The sequence below is a fragment of the Gossypium arboreum genome, chromosome 3, assembly GCF_025698485.1.
Source record: "Gossypium arboreum isolate Shixiya-1 chromosome 3, ASM2569848v2, whole genome shotgun sequence".
Classification (NCBI taxonomy): domain Eukaryota; kingdom Viridiplantae; phylum Streptophyta; class Magnoliopsida; order Malvales; family Malvaceae; genus Gossypium; species Gossypium arboreum.
Window position 1 is genome coordinate 134,198,463 of NC_069072.1, and position 17,878 is coordinate 134,216,340.

The following is a 17,878-nucleotide window of genomic DNA, read 5'->3' on the forward strand; positions in this document are numbered from 1 at the left end:
AAAATTTAAAGGTGAAATCTTTAAAGGATAATATAATGTGAAATAAAATTAAAATAAATTAATTAACTAAATAAATTACATTAAGTAATTATTTATTTATGTTTTTTATAGAAAACTTTTATCATTGGCTTTTTATTAGAATTATCTTGTTTAAAAAATTAAATTTTAATTGATTTATTTTAGTATAATAATAAACTTAACCCTTAACGTTTACGTCTTTTGTCAATTTAGGTTTTATTATTTTTAGTTAAATTTTAACTTTTAAAAAGTCGAGTTGTTTTCTTTTAACGAAAATAAGGAATAAGACATTAATCTTTTAATGAGATTGGCATGTCAACCCACTACTTGTTTTACATTCACATTCATAAATAATTTAAAGATATTAAAAAATTATAAAATTATATAAAAAAGCATGAAATACATGTAAATTGTCATACAATTTGTTATGTTTAAAATCTTAATACTTTAATTAGTATTTCCATTTAAAAATAACAAATTGACTCTTTTTTGAAAGATTGATGATTAAATTTGATTCTTTTTAAAAAGTTGAGGTCAAATTTAACTAAAAAAATAAAAATCATATTAGTAAAAGAAAATGTAAATATTAAGGACGAAATTTTTCAGAATGCAATTTTTTTTTTCAGCAAGTTATTGAAAAGGGAAAAGTTTAACTTTCATGCCTTGCATTCTAAGCATGTTGGCATGAGCATGACTGGGCAACCAATTCACCACTAAATTTCACATGATATGCAGAAATATGATAATGTTCTCCCTTATCCCATCTCCAATTACAGAAGAATAAATATGATGATGATGTGATATTTTTATATTGTGTCATATTATCATTTAAAAATTATAAAAATTAAATGATAATATGATAATCTCAAAACATCACGTCATTATAAAAATTGAATTTAAAAATTAAATGTTGCCTAATCTGTATTATAAAAGAAGTTATGATACAGGAATTGAGAAAAAGGACTGCAGATATTAAAACCCGAACCTTAAACCTATATTAGTGATTGCATGAATCAACTGAATTCAACCCAGAATTCAGAACAATTAGTTCTTCAGGTAACCCAACTTGTTTGCACTTAAAGGAGGAAACTTCCCCTATCTATTTACTTTCTATATCCACAAATTTGATGTTTTTATTTACCAGACCAGAAACAAAAAATGGTACCTATAAGGGAATAAAACAATGCTGCTTGAGTATAACTACAATCAACCCTTTTTCTTTTTCTTTTGACGGTATAAACAATCAAAATTTCTAAGACTAACAGTTTCTTGGAGCGTGGAAGAAGACCGAGAGCCTGTACAACAACCGGTTTAACCGGCCGCAAATAGCCATAGCATGATTAAGGATGATATAGAAACTGCTACCCAACCAAGGAAAGCTAAGGCAACTGCCAATTGATATTTTTGGCACTCTTCTCCGAGTCCACAACTTCCCAAGTCATTGAAATATAATACAGCAATGCCGCCTGAGGAAGATGCGGCAGCCAAAGACAACAAAGCGGTCACCTGTGTAAAATTTGATAAAAGTTTTGAGTTTTCATTGGCAGTAAAAAATATCAAGAGGGTTTGAAGGTTTGAAAAGAGGCTGACCCAATCTCCGACAACGTAAAGGCTGACTAAAACCGGATTATGGAGGACCTTCTTTTTCACCAAGGCAATTCCGTCTAATATCGCAAGTGCAAAGCTCCACACAACTTGCAATCCCATTGAAGCAATAAGGTAGCTGCACAAGCAAACCGTTAAAGAGTTATCCAATTATAAACACGTTGTATTGAGGATATCAGTACAGAGATATAACCCTCAAAAGACCCTTGAAATACATTAGAAAAGCTTATAAATAATTAAAAAGCCATTATATCCGACACTCACATTCGAGTCTAAGTAATGGATTTGAACTTCTTTACAAATGAGTAAAGCGGGGAAATATAGGAATGGACCATGAAGACTCGATGAACCACAAATATGCAGCTAAGATTCAATATCTTTGTTCACAAGGATTAGTAACTCAAACAAAACTTTCAGCACTTGAATTTAATACATTAAAAAAAGTAGAATTCATTGCATGAACTATTTACATATCTGGTAGCTAACTTGTTTAAGCCATAAAACAAGATCCACAATGAGAAGTCTTAGCATTAATATGTCCCTGCTATGGTTCCAAAAGATGATGAAGATTTTATTATCATAAACTTAAACCTTACTATATTTTAACTCAGCTCGTAACTTCACAAAGCATAATCTTGTTGTCATATACTTGATCCTAACACCGTCCCTGACGGATACAAAGGATACATGAAGAAGATCTAAACAAAAGCATAAGCAGATATATCATCCCTTATTTAGCCTAACATACTAGAATCTGCCACAACGAATAAAGTAATTTCTGTCTTCCGTTTCTTTTATCTAATCCATGTCTACCTAGTATCTGTCCATGCATCAAATATAAACCCTAAATAAAACCCGAATTCCATAATTGTCCTAATACAAAATTACTTGAATCTGGAAAGTTACACATATGGTTTGCAGTCTGCCTTCTCCTTTTTTCATAAATTCAACAGTTTGATAAGAATGCATTGGCTATGTAACCCGAACTCTTCGGTTTCCCCAAAACTGCCCGACACAAATTCGGATTCAGATATGGCTATTGAAGTATGATTCTCTAAATGCATGGAAAAACTTGGATAAAACAAGTGTACACATTCGATATTCGCCACAAGTCCAACTAACATAGTATCAAATTCATCAAAAAAATTCCTATTTTTTCAGTTAGATTATACTGATTTACAGAAAAATGCAACTCATTTCTGAACAAAATAATTCAACTCACTGTTACCATAAACAGCAAGAAAGGCATATATTTTCAACCTCACAAATTAATATAAACAAACAAACAAACATATACATACATACATATATATATGTATAGCACTGCCTTTATTAGTCAACCTCAAGGAGAGAATCCATTCATTAAATCAGATCTTTAGTACAGCATCAAAACAAAAGTTAAATACAGCCGGCCAGTTCAAATATGCCTAACCAAATTTTGCAAAATGAACAAAAACTATGAAAAGGATTCTCACACCTAACATGATCTTCAACTTCACAACACAAAATAGAAATTAAAAAGCAAAAGCAAAGGAGCATAGCCCCAGAAAAATCATACCCAAAATGGAAGAACAGGAAAAGAGGAAAAGGGAAAATACCAGAAAGCAGTGAAATTGAAGAAGTTTGAAGTTGTAGACATGGAAGCAATTGAACCAGCTGCAAAAACACACTGCATAATCCTCAAGAATAGGCTAGTCAAAGTCCCTGGACTTCCAGGAATTGCTCTCATTTTTTACTTTTACCTCCAAATCCAAAGAACAATTTTCACTAAATCTCGATAGCTCATAAAAAAAAAAAAAGGAAAAAAGAAGAAGTTGTTTTTAAGAGAAATAAAAAAGACCCAGAAACTGAAATCGGCAGATTAGATGATAAAATTTTTTAAATTAAGAATTTTGAAGAAACCCAGAGAATACAAAAGGAACAATAACAAGAAGGGCAGCATTAACAAGTCGAACAAGCAACTTGACCAACTAGAAAAAATTATTATGGACATTAATTTGATACGCAAAAAATAATAATAATAATAATAATAAACAGGTTTTGTTGACACTTGACAATAATGGAAATGGTAATGATAAAATACCGAACAAAAAAATTGTCACTTTCCATTTTCAATTTCAAGGTTTCAACAGTTTCAACTACCTAACTCCCCCCTGAGCTCAACTCTCAATTTTAATGGGCTAAGTAACTTTATACTCAAATTTTAATGATGTCTTACGCCACTCTTCTTACGTGTTAATAACGCTTTTAAGGTTTATTGTTGGTTAACTTCTTCTTTAGTCCCTGTAATTTTCAAGCTTTGAAATTTTAGTCTTGACCCAAATACTAGCAATTGGTTCCGTTAGGTTAAAATTACTAGTCTTGTATTATGTATACAGTTAAAGCTTTAGTCCATATTCTTCAATTAGATCATTCTGAGTCCCTATACTTTTTTGAATTTAAAATTTCAATCTTGACATAAATTACAACCATTGATCCAGTAACTACATTTTTAGTAAGTAATATATGAAAATAACAAAGTACCGTAATATTACACATATGATAATATCATGTTAGTTGCATCAAATTTTGGAAATCTAGAACTTAATGAATTTAAAAGTTATCATTTGAGGATTGGAATTTTAAAATTTGAAAAGTATAAGGACTAAAATGACTAAATTAAAGTACAAAGATTAAATCCAAAAATTTTATAAAGTACAAGGACTAATAGCATAATTTACCCTTTATTGTTTGAATTATATTTTAAGTTTTAATATTTTATTTTTATTTGTACTTTGATAAAATTTATTTTAGATTGAAAAATTGATCTATGTTCTTTTATTTTATAATTAAATATTAAAATTTATTCAGATTTTAATTAAAATTTAATGGTTTTTAAGAGATACTTTGAAATTTTATTTGAATGAAATAAATATTAATGATCTTTTTTTTTTTGCATTTATTGACAATATTCTTTTTTCTCTTTTTTTTGTATTTTTAAAAGCAACAGATTAGTGCTTAAATTAGATTGTGAATTTCGGATAAGCTTTTCACTTAATTAATAATTCCATTTTCAACTTTTTTTTTCTTAATGATAATCAACAAATCCAAATTTAAATACAACCTCTTTTCTATCTTTAGACATCTTTTATTAAGATAAGAAAAACCCGAATTATATTTTGATGCGTTGAGATGTATTGAGCATATGTAGCGATGACAAATCCACCTCTATTCCATAATTATTGAAAAGAGCGAAATAGGTCAATTAATAATTAAAACAGCTCCATAACCACTGTTTAACAAGAAAATTTACCCCATTCCACCCTACATCCAAAACAAATCAATTCAAAATTTATCGATGATTTAATTTTAGCTCCATATATATCCTATAGGATAATGAAACTAAATTTAGTTCAATCCATAATTATCTAATTTTACATCTTACTTCATCAAATTATAAACTAAAATTTAAAAATATTCCAATTAAATCATCAGATTTTATATTTTAAATTAGTTCAACCACCATTTTTGTCGGGTTCTTTTTGTTCCTTTAACTAAAGCAGCCCCATGAAAATACCAAATAGGAAAATTTATTCACCAGAAGAGTGGATAGAAATGAGCCACGTCAAAAAACGATAATAGCTGCAATGATAAGTAACTAAGAACACCATTATGTCTTCTGCAACTCACAAGTTTAGGGGCGAAAATTTTTTCAGAGCCTAAAGAGATGAAGGGGAGAAGTTCCGTCAAGACCATGTTGATAAATGTAGGAAACATAGTCTTTAACTGTGGTTTGCCTGTAAAGTGGAGGATTGTGTTGAGAGAGCAGCTCTTTAATGGGTCCATAAACCCTTGAAGATGGTAATAAGCCTGTGGTGAAAAAACTTGCCACTGATACTCTTGGTCCTTCACGGTTTGCCAAAACTCTGTGCTCCACGCTTTTGAACTTGTCATTTGTTATAAGCTATTAAACCACAAACGAATGAAGTGAATGCAGACCAACTCAGAGTTTAATTCAGTTGTTTCATGTAATTTATCCGATGAAATAACATATACTAAATCTCTAATTTTATAGATACAAAAATGTGAACTATCTTTTTGGTCTAATACCTTTTGGCATCTGATAAGCACATTATATCCCGATTTATTTTGAATTGCATCGAGTTGATCCTCAAATAAAGGGAAAGCTTTCTTAAAGTCATTCTTCGTTCACAAGACCCAAAACTAATATTTTGTTTTAGTTGGTACCAAGTTCCTTCCTACTTGACTCAATAGAGGTTAGTATTACTTTATTTTCTTCATTGAATAATGTAATAAGTATATTTATAAAAATTAATATAATTAATAAATCATACTTTGTTTAAATGGTAAAAGGTAAATGTTAGAAAACTATAAACTTAGGCTCAAATCTTATTATGTGTATTTATATGTATTTTCTATATAAAAGATATGAAATGATAAAAATACTCCTAGACTAATATAATTTAAGGTAAACTACAATAAAAGTCACCCAATTATTGTTTCTTTTTTCATTTTTGGTCACTCAACTATGAAAAATTATAAAATAATCACACAATTATTCAATTTTATCTTTTTGGGTCACCTAACTATCTTGTATTTTTGAGTGTTTCTATTTCTAAGTTAGCTAGCTGGTGACAAAAAAAAATTGAATAGTTGGATGACCATCTTGTAACTTTTTATAGTTGTGTGACTAAAAAGAAAAAAAACATAGTTGAGTGACCTCTATTATAATTTACCCTATAATTTATTTTATAAATTAAGAGTATTTTCATTATTACTCAATTGAATTGATGTTATTAAATCGTGAACCCAAAATCATTAAAGGATTTAATATTCGTAGAGATAAAAATTTACTATAAATATAAAAATGATGACATCCAAGTGTGGGGGAAAGTAGAATAATTAGAAAGTGAGACTTGCCTGTAAAAGATCTCCAACATTAACCACCAAGGCACCAGGCACCGGAGGAACATCGAGCCATTGATCTTCATAAAGCACTTGCAAGCCCCCAATTTGGTCTTGTAAAAGCACCGTTAGGAAGTCATTGTCGGAGTGCTTGCTCGTGCCGAAGGTCAGTTCGGGTTCGGGACATGGCGGATAGTAATGGCTTAGGACTGCAAGTCCCTCGGCACATCCCATCTCCTCCAGGTGATTTGAGCTTAGTCCAAGAGCTTCGGACAATACTTTAAATAAACAACTCCCCAATCTCATTACTTCCTTCGTGTATTTCACTAGAATATCTCTGCAATCCAAGGGTTAGTTTAATAATAAAAGCTTTAAAATATAAAATTAATCAAGTCATTTACTTTGGTTAAATTACAGTTTTGGTCCTTCTACTATGTCAAATTTAAGATTTAATCTATGTACTTTAATTTTACAAATTCTTTTCCTTTTACAATATTATTAATTAATTCAAATAGCTAACATTGTTAACTATAGTCAATTAAAATATTAAATTAAAATATAAAAACTAAAATCTAAATTTAACCATAATGGAGGATCAAAATCAAAATCAGAATTTAACTTTTTATTTAAAAGTATACTTTTCTATTCAATATAATTGTATGTTGTAATTTGAAGGAATTGGGGTTATCACATAGTTAAGTGACTTATTAATGTAGTTGACCCAAAAATTAATATATGAAGGAATTAATAAACATACCTCAACACCTCAGGCAATTCTTGAGGCTGGGGAGGATCAGGAGCCATCATGCAGAAACAGGTATCTCTCCAGTTCGCAAATGGAGCTGTATACAAGTCAAAGTTGCTCTGATATCTAAACCTGCTTCCCGACTCTCTTACGTAATACTTTTTCTTCACCTCAATATCTTGCTCGAAAAATCTTCGAACCCTATCTTTCATCTCTTCAAGAACACTTATAGGTATTCCATGGTTGACAATCTGGAAGAAGCCCCATGTCTCTGATGCATGCCTGACTTGGTCACTGATCTCTTTATGCCGCCGTGGATCATCTTCGATCCCTTGTAGATCAATAACTGGAATATTGTATTGGGTTTTCTTGGTTGTCTCTAAAGTGTTCGATGAAATGTCTGAACGGATGAACATACGAGGAACCTTAGTGATTCCAGCATCTACCAGACCTTTGACACCGGCTTTTGAATTGTCGAATGCTTTCAGTTCTTTTTCTCTGTCGTAGTTGTTGGAATCATCATGAACTTCAGCTCCACTGGTGACCACCATTTTTTCACTGTGTTTTGTTCCTTCCGTTTTAATGTAACAAAAGCATTTGAAATTTTCTGAGAATGACAAATGAAGTTAAAAAGCATGGAAATTTGTTTATCAGTAATGCGGATGGTAATCAGCCACGTCGAAAACGATAAGATCGATGATAGCTGCTTGGTCCCATGCTCCGAAATTTTAAATAATATTTTATAATATATTAAATTTTACAAAATTAAACCATGCATTATAAAACCTTAAAAATTAATAATATTTATAAAATTACAATATATGTTAGTTATATTATAAAATTATGGAATTATAATTAAAAACAGGAAAATAGTTATAAAATTAAAAGAGATGTAAGAGCAGTAAAAAAAGCATGTCCGACGGAGTTTTGGTCTCTGGTGTTTCTTTGGGACGCGCTACAAAGAAAATCCGAATGAGGTCGAATGAACCTCTTAATCCTAATGATCCTATTGTGGATGAGCTGGGTAGGACGGTATTATCAGGGGGGGAATCCTCTGTTTCATGGAAAGACAATCTATTAGGCCAGGTTGAGATCAATGGACCTTCTAAGGATAAGGAAGATTTCAAGTTGAATGATGGTGATGTTTCAAAGGATGATAATACTCTAAAATGACGTGTTTTTATATATTAATCATGTGTTTATTTTGAGCTTGAGCCTACTAATTTGAGCTATTTATGTCTTTTTATCTTTTAGGGACTAAATTGGAGGCGAAAAGTAAATTCAAGGGAAAAAGCGTCAATTTGGAGATTAAATGGGCCAATATGCAACGTGGAACAAATATGGTGCCAAAAGTGCGAACATGGAAGGCACAAGGATTTAAAAGCAAATAGAAGAGATTTTATTTTGGAAGACTCTATTTTCTTTTATTCTATTAGGATAATTAATATTAAGATAATTATTAGGATTATTCAAATTTAGGATTTTATTTTAATTATCTTTGTTTATCTTTAATTAAATGTATTTATCTTTTTAGAATTTAAGTTCAATTAGACTATCCCCCTAGCACTATAAATAAGGGGTGAAGTGACTCTATTTGGGGCATCTTTTTCTGTAAACACTCTCCCCCAAAAGTCTTTTGTTCTTTCATATTTCTTTTCAATAAAATTTCTTTTTCCATATTTTTATTTATTTACTTTCCTCCATTATCATGAGCCACTAAAAACCCTTCTAGCCAAAAGTTGTCAATATTTCCCAAAAGGGTTATTGAGGCCTAGAATCCGTGATTAGCCTTCTCGCCAAGTATTCATCGTTTCTCACTTTACGGGTGGACTTAGTCCATGGCCCTTAAGTAAGCTTTTCAAAGATATGCAAAGGCGGTACTTTATATGTTTTGGAAGGATCTGCATAGTCGGTTCGTTAACTTCTGCGTCGAGGTTGGCGAGCCAAAGAGATAAAATGGCGTGGGATTCGCCATTGAAGCGTTGATCTAGCATAGATTCCTGGCTAGAGTCAGGTTCTCTAAAAACCGTAAATCTAATCTTTGGAGCTGGTGGTCGTAGGCGTCCTCTTCCACTATAACTGGCTTACTTGAGTCGAGAAGGATTATCCAAAAGCCAAGGATTGAGCCCAAGGCGGAATGAGACAACCGAGGTGGAACTTTCCCATAAGAATTTCTTTTCTCTTAAAACTCTCTTTATTATTTTTATTATTTTCGTAATCATAATTTCAGTAAACTTTAAATTCTGTTTTTATTTTATTTTCGCTTCTTAAATCAATTCTTAAATTCATTTTTTATTTTTTCCAGAACGCAGTTTTCTTGGGCACGATTACGCTTGAGATTTCTAGAGACAAGCATTCAGATAATCCGGTCCCGAGGATTCGACCCTACTTCCCTTTTACTATTTCTTTTTCATTATTTTATAGGGAATAGGATATTTTTGGTGCACTCAATGACCGCATCAAATTTTGGCGCCATTTCCGGGGACCGGCAACATACTAATCTTGTTTTTCTTTGTTTTCTATGACCAGATCTGCTCCAGGTACTCTTGCGTTCGACTTAGAAATCGAAAAGACTGCGAAAGCTAATCGAAAGGAAACAAAACTAAGGAAAAAGCAGTCAGTGGTGGTTGGAACTCAAAGCAATCTACCGCCAGAAATTAGAATCGACGACGAAGTAGAGTCTAGGGTTAACGAAAACCCTACTCAAACGTTAGAAAGTAAAGAAGAAGAAGTCGATTCCCCTGAAGAAGTGTTAAACACTAAGGTTGACGAAAACCCTAATTTAACACCTCAACTTATGGCTCAGACAATTGGCAACTGGCCGAAGCGCCGACAGAACAACCGCCACTATGCATCGCGTATCCTACTATGGATACTAATTTTGAATTAAAGTCAGGCTTGATTCAGCTACTGCCAACTTTCCGTGGGTTACAAAATGAAAACCCCCACAAGCATTTAAAAGAATTTCATATGGTTTGTTTGAGTATAAAACTGGGGGTAACTGAGGATCAAATTAAATTGCGCGCTTTCCCTTTTTCCCTAGCAGATTCAGCCAGGGAATGGTTATTTTATTTACCTCTTGATCCATTACAACTTGGGCTGATCTATCTCGTTTATTCCTTAACAGGTTTTTCCCTGCATCACGAGCAGCTGAGTTAAGAAGAGAAATTGTGGGCATAAGGCAAAAAGACGCAGAGACTCTATACGACTATTGGGAGCGATTTAAGAAGTTGTGTGCAAGTTGCCCACAACACGGTATAACGGAACAGTCTTTGCTCCAAGACTTTTATGAAGGCTTGAAACCTATGAAGATGAATATGGTAGATGCATGAGTGGAGGAGTTAGTCAACATGACTCCACAACCACAAGGGACTTAATCTCCACAATGGTGCAAATTCCCAGCAATTTCGAGCCAATCTGAACCACCTAGAAGGGTTCACCAGCTAAGTAATTCTACCATTGAAGATAGACTTGATAGACTTACTAATATTGTGAATTCCTTATTACGAAAAATCAAACCAGCCCGAGTATGTGGAATATGTGCTACACCGAACATACGATGATGCGTGCTCTAGTCGTGTGGCGATTCTATGGCCCATTTAGATCTTTGTGGGAAATTTTCCGGCTACCACAAAGACGATCGACCCTTACGCCAATACCTACAACCCGGGATGGAGGGACCACCTAATTTTAGTTATGGGGCTAATCCATGATATAACCACCATACCAAAATCGAGCCCCACAACAATGCAAGATTCGGTAATTCTTTAGAAACTTTGGTCAATAAATTAGCAACTAATGTCCTTGATTTTCAACAAGAAACTCTCAATTTCTAAAGAGAAATGAAGGGTTTTCAGCAGAAACCAAGCATCCATAAGGAGTTAACCACATCAATTGAGAAATTAAACTCTCAAGGAAGCGCCATCACAAATGTAACCAAACCCGAGGCGTAATGCGAATGCAGTAACGTTACGAAGCGGAAAGATCCTGGAACCAGTTCCTGGCAAGAATCTTGGTCAAGAAATCGCCCAGGAAACTCCAGGAAACGACGAACAGATCTGAGCGAAACCTTCACTGCCGAAAATCCAACCTCTATTCCCAGGACGATTAAATCAGTGTCGAAAAAGTAAGGAAGACAAGAAGATCCTCGAAACATTCAGGAATGTTGAGATCAACTTACCACTGTTAGATGCCATTAAACAGATTCCGCGGTATGCCAAGTTCCTCAAAGAACTTTGCACTAACAAACGAAAACTAACAGGTAATGAAAAGGTAAGTGTTGGTGAGAATGTTTCCGCAGTTCTACAGCGAAAAATGCCGGTTAAATGCAAAGATAGGGGTATGTTCGCTATTCCATGCAAAATTGGCCATTTGGGAATTAAGAAGGCTATGTGTGATTTAGGGGCCTCCATAAATGTAATGCCTTATTCTATTTATGAATCACTTAAAGCAGGTTTTTTGACAAAGACAGGTGTTACCATTCAGTTGGCAGACAGGTCCATTGTGCATCCCGAAGGGGTCCTCGAGGATGTATTAGTCAAAGTCAATGGGCTTATCTTCCCTGCAGATTTTTATGTGATAAAAATGGAGGAGGATAACGTTCCTGGGTCTTCAGACATCTTGTTGAGGTGACCTTTCCTTAGTACTGCGAATACTAAGATTGATGTACAAAGTGGAACCCTCACGATGGAGTTTGACGGGGAGATTGTGAAGTTTAACGTTTATGGAACTATTAGTCACCCAAGTGAAGTCTTGGACGTAAACCGTGTCGACATAATTGACTCATCAGTAGAAAAAACTTTTGAGTCATCTTATGGAGATAAACCTAAAATGATGTTTGATGATTTTGAATCTGTTAATAAATTATTGGCTCCCATGAATACTAAACTTCTACCTCCTGTTATGCAGGCACCAGATCTGAAATTAAATCCACTTCCTGAACATCTCAAATGCACATTTTTGGAGAATGATGAGACTATTGCCGACTTAAAAGGGATCAGCCTCTTAGAGGAAAATATGGAACCAAAGAAAGAGGCGCAAGGACGATTAAACCCAAATATGGTGGACGTGTTAAAAAATGAGAATTTCCAAGCTCATAAGAACAAAAGAATTCAGTTGGAACAGCCCCAATAATAGTTGAGGCGTCAAGCTAGCGACGTTAAACAAGCGCTTGTTGGGAGGCAACCCAATCTTTCTTTTTATTTTTATTTTTATTTTTATTTTTTTTCTTTTATTATTTATTATTTTCTTTTATTTTTATTTTATTTTAGTTAAATATTAATAAGTTTCTCTTCTTCCATCTAGGTGAAATGAAGCGAAAATACGAAGAAAAAAAAAAGACAGAAAGTGTGCACCAAAACAACCCTATCCATGCTGTCAAACAGTTCTATTCCAGCCCAGAATGCCATATCTCTGCAGCCAAACAGTCCTATTCTAGCCTTAGAATCCCCAAAACCTGCAGCCAAACACCCCTTTTCAGCAAATAAAACCCCCAAACCTTACATTTTTTTTCCCCCAAATTTCTCCATAACCGCCGACTGCTTTCTCCTCCACCACCCACCGCCGATTTCTTAGCCACATGGTGAGAACCCGAAGCCGAACCAACATTGCACACATCACTCACCCCGTCTCCACCTCTTGCCGCTTCGCCATCTTCTTCTCCACCATGTGCGCCAACCGACGGTAACTACATGGGGAGTTTTTCTAAACTTTTTTTTTTCTCTCCACCTATTTGTTTTCCTTTTACTTTCACATCGAGGACTATGTGTTTTAAGTGGGGAGGCATTCTTCGTTGTTACTGTTATTATCTGCTATTTTTGCTGTCATATTGTTGTTCTTTGTTGTTTTGTGCTCGTTTACGCCTATTTATTTTAAGAATATCCTGCTTGCTTTTCATGCCCAAGATTTTACCAGAATTGCCTCTTGTTTGACTTTCATGCATGATTCTTACCTTCTAAGGAAGTTATGATTTTTCCCATAATTGATTCCATCTCCACTGTTTTATTTTTATTAGGCTAAAAATAATTGTGATTAATTTGGTTAATTCTATCTTGCTTTTCGTAAAATTGATCAAGTTTAATATGAAGTGAACACTTAAATGATTGCATGCTTAATTAATGTTCATGGCTATTAGGTGATTATTAAAACTTATTTTTGACACTTAATTTTTTTTCTTTCCTGAGTTCTCAAGAATTTTAAATATCGTTTAATTTTTAATAAATGTTTTCCATGGTTATGAGTACAGCTTAGATCGTGACTGACTGAGTAACCGGGGTAGGGTGCTTGGGTTGTCATTCTACTTCGTGTCAAAAGCTTGTGTGACGTGACAAGTAAAACTCCGCTAGCCGAGGTTATGAGTATGGCTCAAATCGTGACTGACTGAGTAACCGGGGTAGGGTGCTTGGGTTGTCATTCTACTTCGCGTCAAAAGGTTGTGTGACGTGTTGGGTAAAACTCCGCTAACCGGAAATAAATAATTTTAGGAGTATGTTGGGCTGAGTAACCGGGGTGGGGTGCTTAGGTTGTCATCTCTCTTCGCGTCAAAAGGTTTAATATATTCTTAAGTAAATAAATAATAAAATTTAAAAAAAGAAAAAAAAAGAAAAAAAGAAAAAAAAAAGAAGAAAAAAATAAGTACTAATAAAGTTGCACTTCGGGGACTAAAGGAGGAAATAATTAAGGTGTCTTAGTAGGTTTGGTAATTTACCTAAATGGCATAACTCAAATCGATTTTAATTTTTGTGTGAAATAATTGGAATACTTTTTCTGTTTTACTTAAAGCAAGCTTAGAGGTCTCTTTATTTTTCATATGCGTTTTTAACTAACTTTTATGAAACTTTGGAGTGGTATTTCTTTTATGGCGAATCTAGCTTTCACGATCGATAGGAACCATACTTGAGGGCAAGCATGGGCTAAGTAGGGGAATTTGATAATACTCTAAAATGACGTGTTTTATATATTAATCATGTGTTTATTTTGAGCTTGAGCCTACTAATTTGAGCTATTTATGTCTTTTTATCTTTTAGGGACTAAATTGGAGGCGAAAAGTAAATTCAAGGGAAAAAGCGTCAATTTGGAGATTAAATGGGCCAATATGCAACGTGGAACAAATATGGTGCCAAAAGTGCGAACATGGAAGGCACGAGGACTTAAAAGCAAATAGAAAAGATTTTATTTTGGAAGACTCTATTTTCTTTTATTCTATTAGGATAATTAATATTAAGATAATTATTAGGATTATTCAAATTTAGGATTTTATTTTAATTATCTTTGTTTATCTTTAATTAAATGTATTTATCTTTTTAGAATTTAAGTTCAATTAGACTATCCCCCAAGCACTATAAATAGGGGGTGAAGTGACTCTATTTGGGGCATCTTTTTCTGTAAACACTCTCCCCCAAAAGTCTTTTGTTCTTTCATATTTCTTTTCAATAAAATTTCTTTTTCCATATTTTTATTTATTTACTTTCCCTCCATTATCATGAGCCACTAAAAAACCCTTCTAGCCAAAAGTTGTCAATATTTCCCCAAAAAAGGTTATTGAGGCCTAGAATCCGTACTTAGCCTTCTCGCCAAGTATTTATCGTTTCTCCGCACTACGGGCTGACACTTCCGTCCATGGCCCTTAAGAAGTAAGCTTTTCAGCATATGCAAAGGCGGCCACTTTGTATGTTTTGGAAGGATCGCATAGTCGGTTCGTTAACTTCTCATACGTCGAGGTTGGCGAGCCAAAGAGACAAAATGGCGTGGGATTAGCCATTGAGAAGCGTTGATCTAGCATAGATTCTTGGCTAGAGTCGGGTCCCTAAAACCGTAAATCTAATCTTTGGAGCTGGTGGTCGTGGCGTCCTCTTCCACTATAACTGGCTTACTTGAGTCGAGAAGGATTATCCAAAAGCCAAGGATTGAGCCCAAGGCGGAATGAGACAACCGAGGTGGAACTTTCCCATAAGAATTTCTTTTCTCTTAAAACTCTCTTTATTATTTTTATTATTTTCGTAATCATAATTTGATAAACTTTAAATTCTGTTTTATTTTATTTTCGCTTCTTAAATCAATTCTTAAATTACATTTTTTATTTTTTCGAGAACGCAGTTTTCTTGGCACGATTCGCCTGAGATTTCTAGAGACAAGCATTCGTATAATCCGGTCCCTGAGGATTCGACCCTACTTCCCCTTTACTATTTCTTTTTCATTATTTTACAGGGAATAGGATATTTTTGGTGCTCTCAACGACCGCATCAAAGGAGGTGATTGATGGCATCCCTTCAATTACTTTCTCTGAACGTATTCATAATTTCATTGCCCAGCGAATGGCCAAGACAGTGATTGTGAAACTTTTGGGTCGAAAGATTTCTTACCACACCATATCGAATAAGCTCCAAGTGATATGAAAAATAAATCAAGCATTAAAGGTCCTTGACTTGGAGAATGATTTTTTTCGGTTTGTTTTCAAAACGAGAGTGAATACATTGCTACAATTTCGGGAGGACCGTGGACAATCTTTTGTCATTACTTAATGGTTAGGCCATGGTCACGGAGCTTCTCAACTGACCAAGCGCAACCCAACAATCTGTTGGTTTGGGTTAGGCTCCCTGGCTTACCAGAAGGGATGTATACCTCAAGTCTACTAAAATGTATTGGTGGGTGATTGGCCCGGTCGCTAGAATAGATTAGAATACTGACAATAGAGCTAGAGGACAATTTTCCCGAATTGCGATTTATGTTAACTTGGATCAGCCGCTAGTGTCTAAGATCTTAATTAATGGTAGGATCCAACGTGTGGAATACGAGTCCTTACCTGTAGTATGCTTCGATTGTGGAAGATATCGGCACAGTAGAGAGATTTACTCTTTTAGATCGGATAAGGAGAAGGTACAGTATGCGGAGGAGGAGGTGTCTGCAAGCCCAAAGTGTGTTGAGGAGGGCAGATATGGTCCTTGGATGCTACTTGAACGGAAGCATAGGAAAAGAATCCGATCGATCCCGAAAAAATCAGCTCGAGATACGATGGCCGGCGAGAGTAAAGGGTCTAGATTTGTTTTGTTATGTGAGAATCTGGGTGATGATGTGGGGGGTTTTGCTTAAGACATTAATGTGGGAGATTCGATTCAGCTTGATAAAGTACAAATAGAGGACGATAGGGCGCGAATTAAGGACGATAAGAGAGAAAGTTTAAATAAACGACAATTTGTTGTTAATGTCAGTGGGAGGAATAAGAGCAAGAATAAATCCCTTAATAAGGGGAAGAGTCCAATGCTAGAGGGTAGGCTGAAAGTTGGCCGTAAGATTTCGAAACCATCTAACTCTATTAGTCGGTCTTCCTCTAGCCTGGCTAAGAATCCATTTGATGATGGATCTAAGATGAGACCCATTCTACTTGGGGAAAACATGGGGAAATTTCATTTTCAAGCAGCAGGCCCAAAATTAGATGGGGAGAAAACATGGCAGTGATTTTTCCCTCCAGTGAAAGGAAGAATGCAGTAGGTACGAGTGCCCAGAAAAATAAGCCTTCTAACTTTTTAATTCGTACAGGGGAGAATTCAGACCAACAATCAAATGAACGAAATGGAAGAGAGATGGGGGAAAATACTGGGCAAGAACCTCCCATTTCGAATTTTAATTTTGAGCCATCGATACCGGTTGTGGAAGCAGTGGAAGGAATTATCTATGGGTTACATAGTCACGTGGGTGAAAACCCTGATAAAGGGGCTGATGTGGTGGTGGGCGATGTTTCAAATGATGAGTCTCTGAAGGATGCTGATAGAGTTTGAGTTCGAGGTAAGCGCTTTCCTCTATTCCTTTTATTTTAGATTTTATGACAGTAGATTTTTGGTTTCTGTTTTGAAATTTCCAAGGTTGTGGTCATCACGTTTCAATAAGATGTTGAAAGAATATTTTAGAGAGTTTAGATTAGATTTCGTTGCTATGTTTGAAGTTAGAATAAGTGGTGCTCGGGCTGAAGTTGTGATTGCTAAGTTGGGGTTTGATTACTCTTTTAGAGTAGAAGCAACAGGGTTTGCTGGTGGCATTTGGTTATTGTGGAATGAGGGCTCGAGTGTGGAATTTTTTGAGGCACATCTTCAATTTATTCATGTGCGAATCCGGGACCGAAGGTGCTGCAGACCTTTCCTATGTACAGCAGTTTATGCAAGTCCCCACTCAGGCTTAAGGACTCAGTTATCGGAAGGACTTGATCTCTTAGCTACTATAATTAATGAACCTTGGATTTTGGCAAGTGGCTTCAACGTGGTTATGAGTGCTGATGAACGCCAATGTGGAGCTATTAATAGTAAAATCGAATGTTCTCGATTTAGGAATTTTTTTTGTAACCATGGTTTCTTTGATTTGGGTTTCCGAGGACCAAAATTTACGTGGAGTAAGGGGCAGCTTTTCCCGAGACTTGGTTGGGCTTTCTGCAATAGTGAGTGGCAAACTTTTGCTCCCAATACCACAGTTCAACACCTTTATAAGTTAAAATCTGATCATTGTCCCTTGATGGTCTCCATGAATCCGGAAAAGGTTGAAAATGAAACTCGACCTTTTCGTTTCCTAGCAAGTTGGTTGTCTCATCTCGAATTCAAGGATGTAGTTGCGAAGGGTTAG

At 34.7% G+C, this 17,878-nt stretch overlaps 3 protein-coding genes across 3 annotated transcripts; 1 reads left to right on the forward strand and 2 right to left on the reverse strand.

Annotated features, from left to right (window-relative positions):
* Positions 1–913: 913 nt before the first annotated feature.
* Positions 914–3,788, reverse strand: LOC108475639 (CASP-like protein 5B3). Its single transcript, XM_017777623.2, has 3 exons — positions 3,222–3,788; positions 1,609–1,741; positions 914–1,524 (listed from the first exon to the last, which is right to left on the reverse strand). The coding sequence occupies exons 1-3, from the start codon at positions 3,350–3,352 to the stop codon at positions 1,330–1,332; spliced, it is 459 nt and encodes a 152-aa protein (XP_017633112.1). The 5' UTR covers positions 3,353–3,788; the 3' UTR covers positions 914–1,329.
* Positions 3,789–4,861: 1,073 nt separating this feature from the next.
* LOC108474489 (1-aminocyclopropane-1-carboxylate oxidase homolog 1-like) lies at positions 4,862–7,995 on the reverse strand. The gene is made up of 3 exons (XM_017776430.2): positions 7,286–7,995; positions 6,544–6,865; positions 4,862–5,566 (listed from the first exon to the last, which is right to left on the reverse strand). Exons 1-3 carry the CDS (start codon positions 7,822–7,824, stop codon positions 5,315–5,317), a joined length of 1,113 nt encoding a protein of 370 aa, XP_017631919.1. The 5' UTR covers positions 7,825–7,995; the 3' UTR covers positions 4,862–5,314.
* Positions 7,996–17,155: 9,160 nt separating this feature from the next.
* On the forward strand, positions 17,156–17,878 carry LOC108475224 (uncharacterized). The gene has a single exon (XM_017777205.1). The coding sequence runs from the start codon at positions 17,156–17,158 to the stop codon at positions 17,876–17,878; it is 723 nt and encodes a 240-aa protein (XP_017632694.1).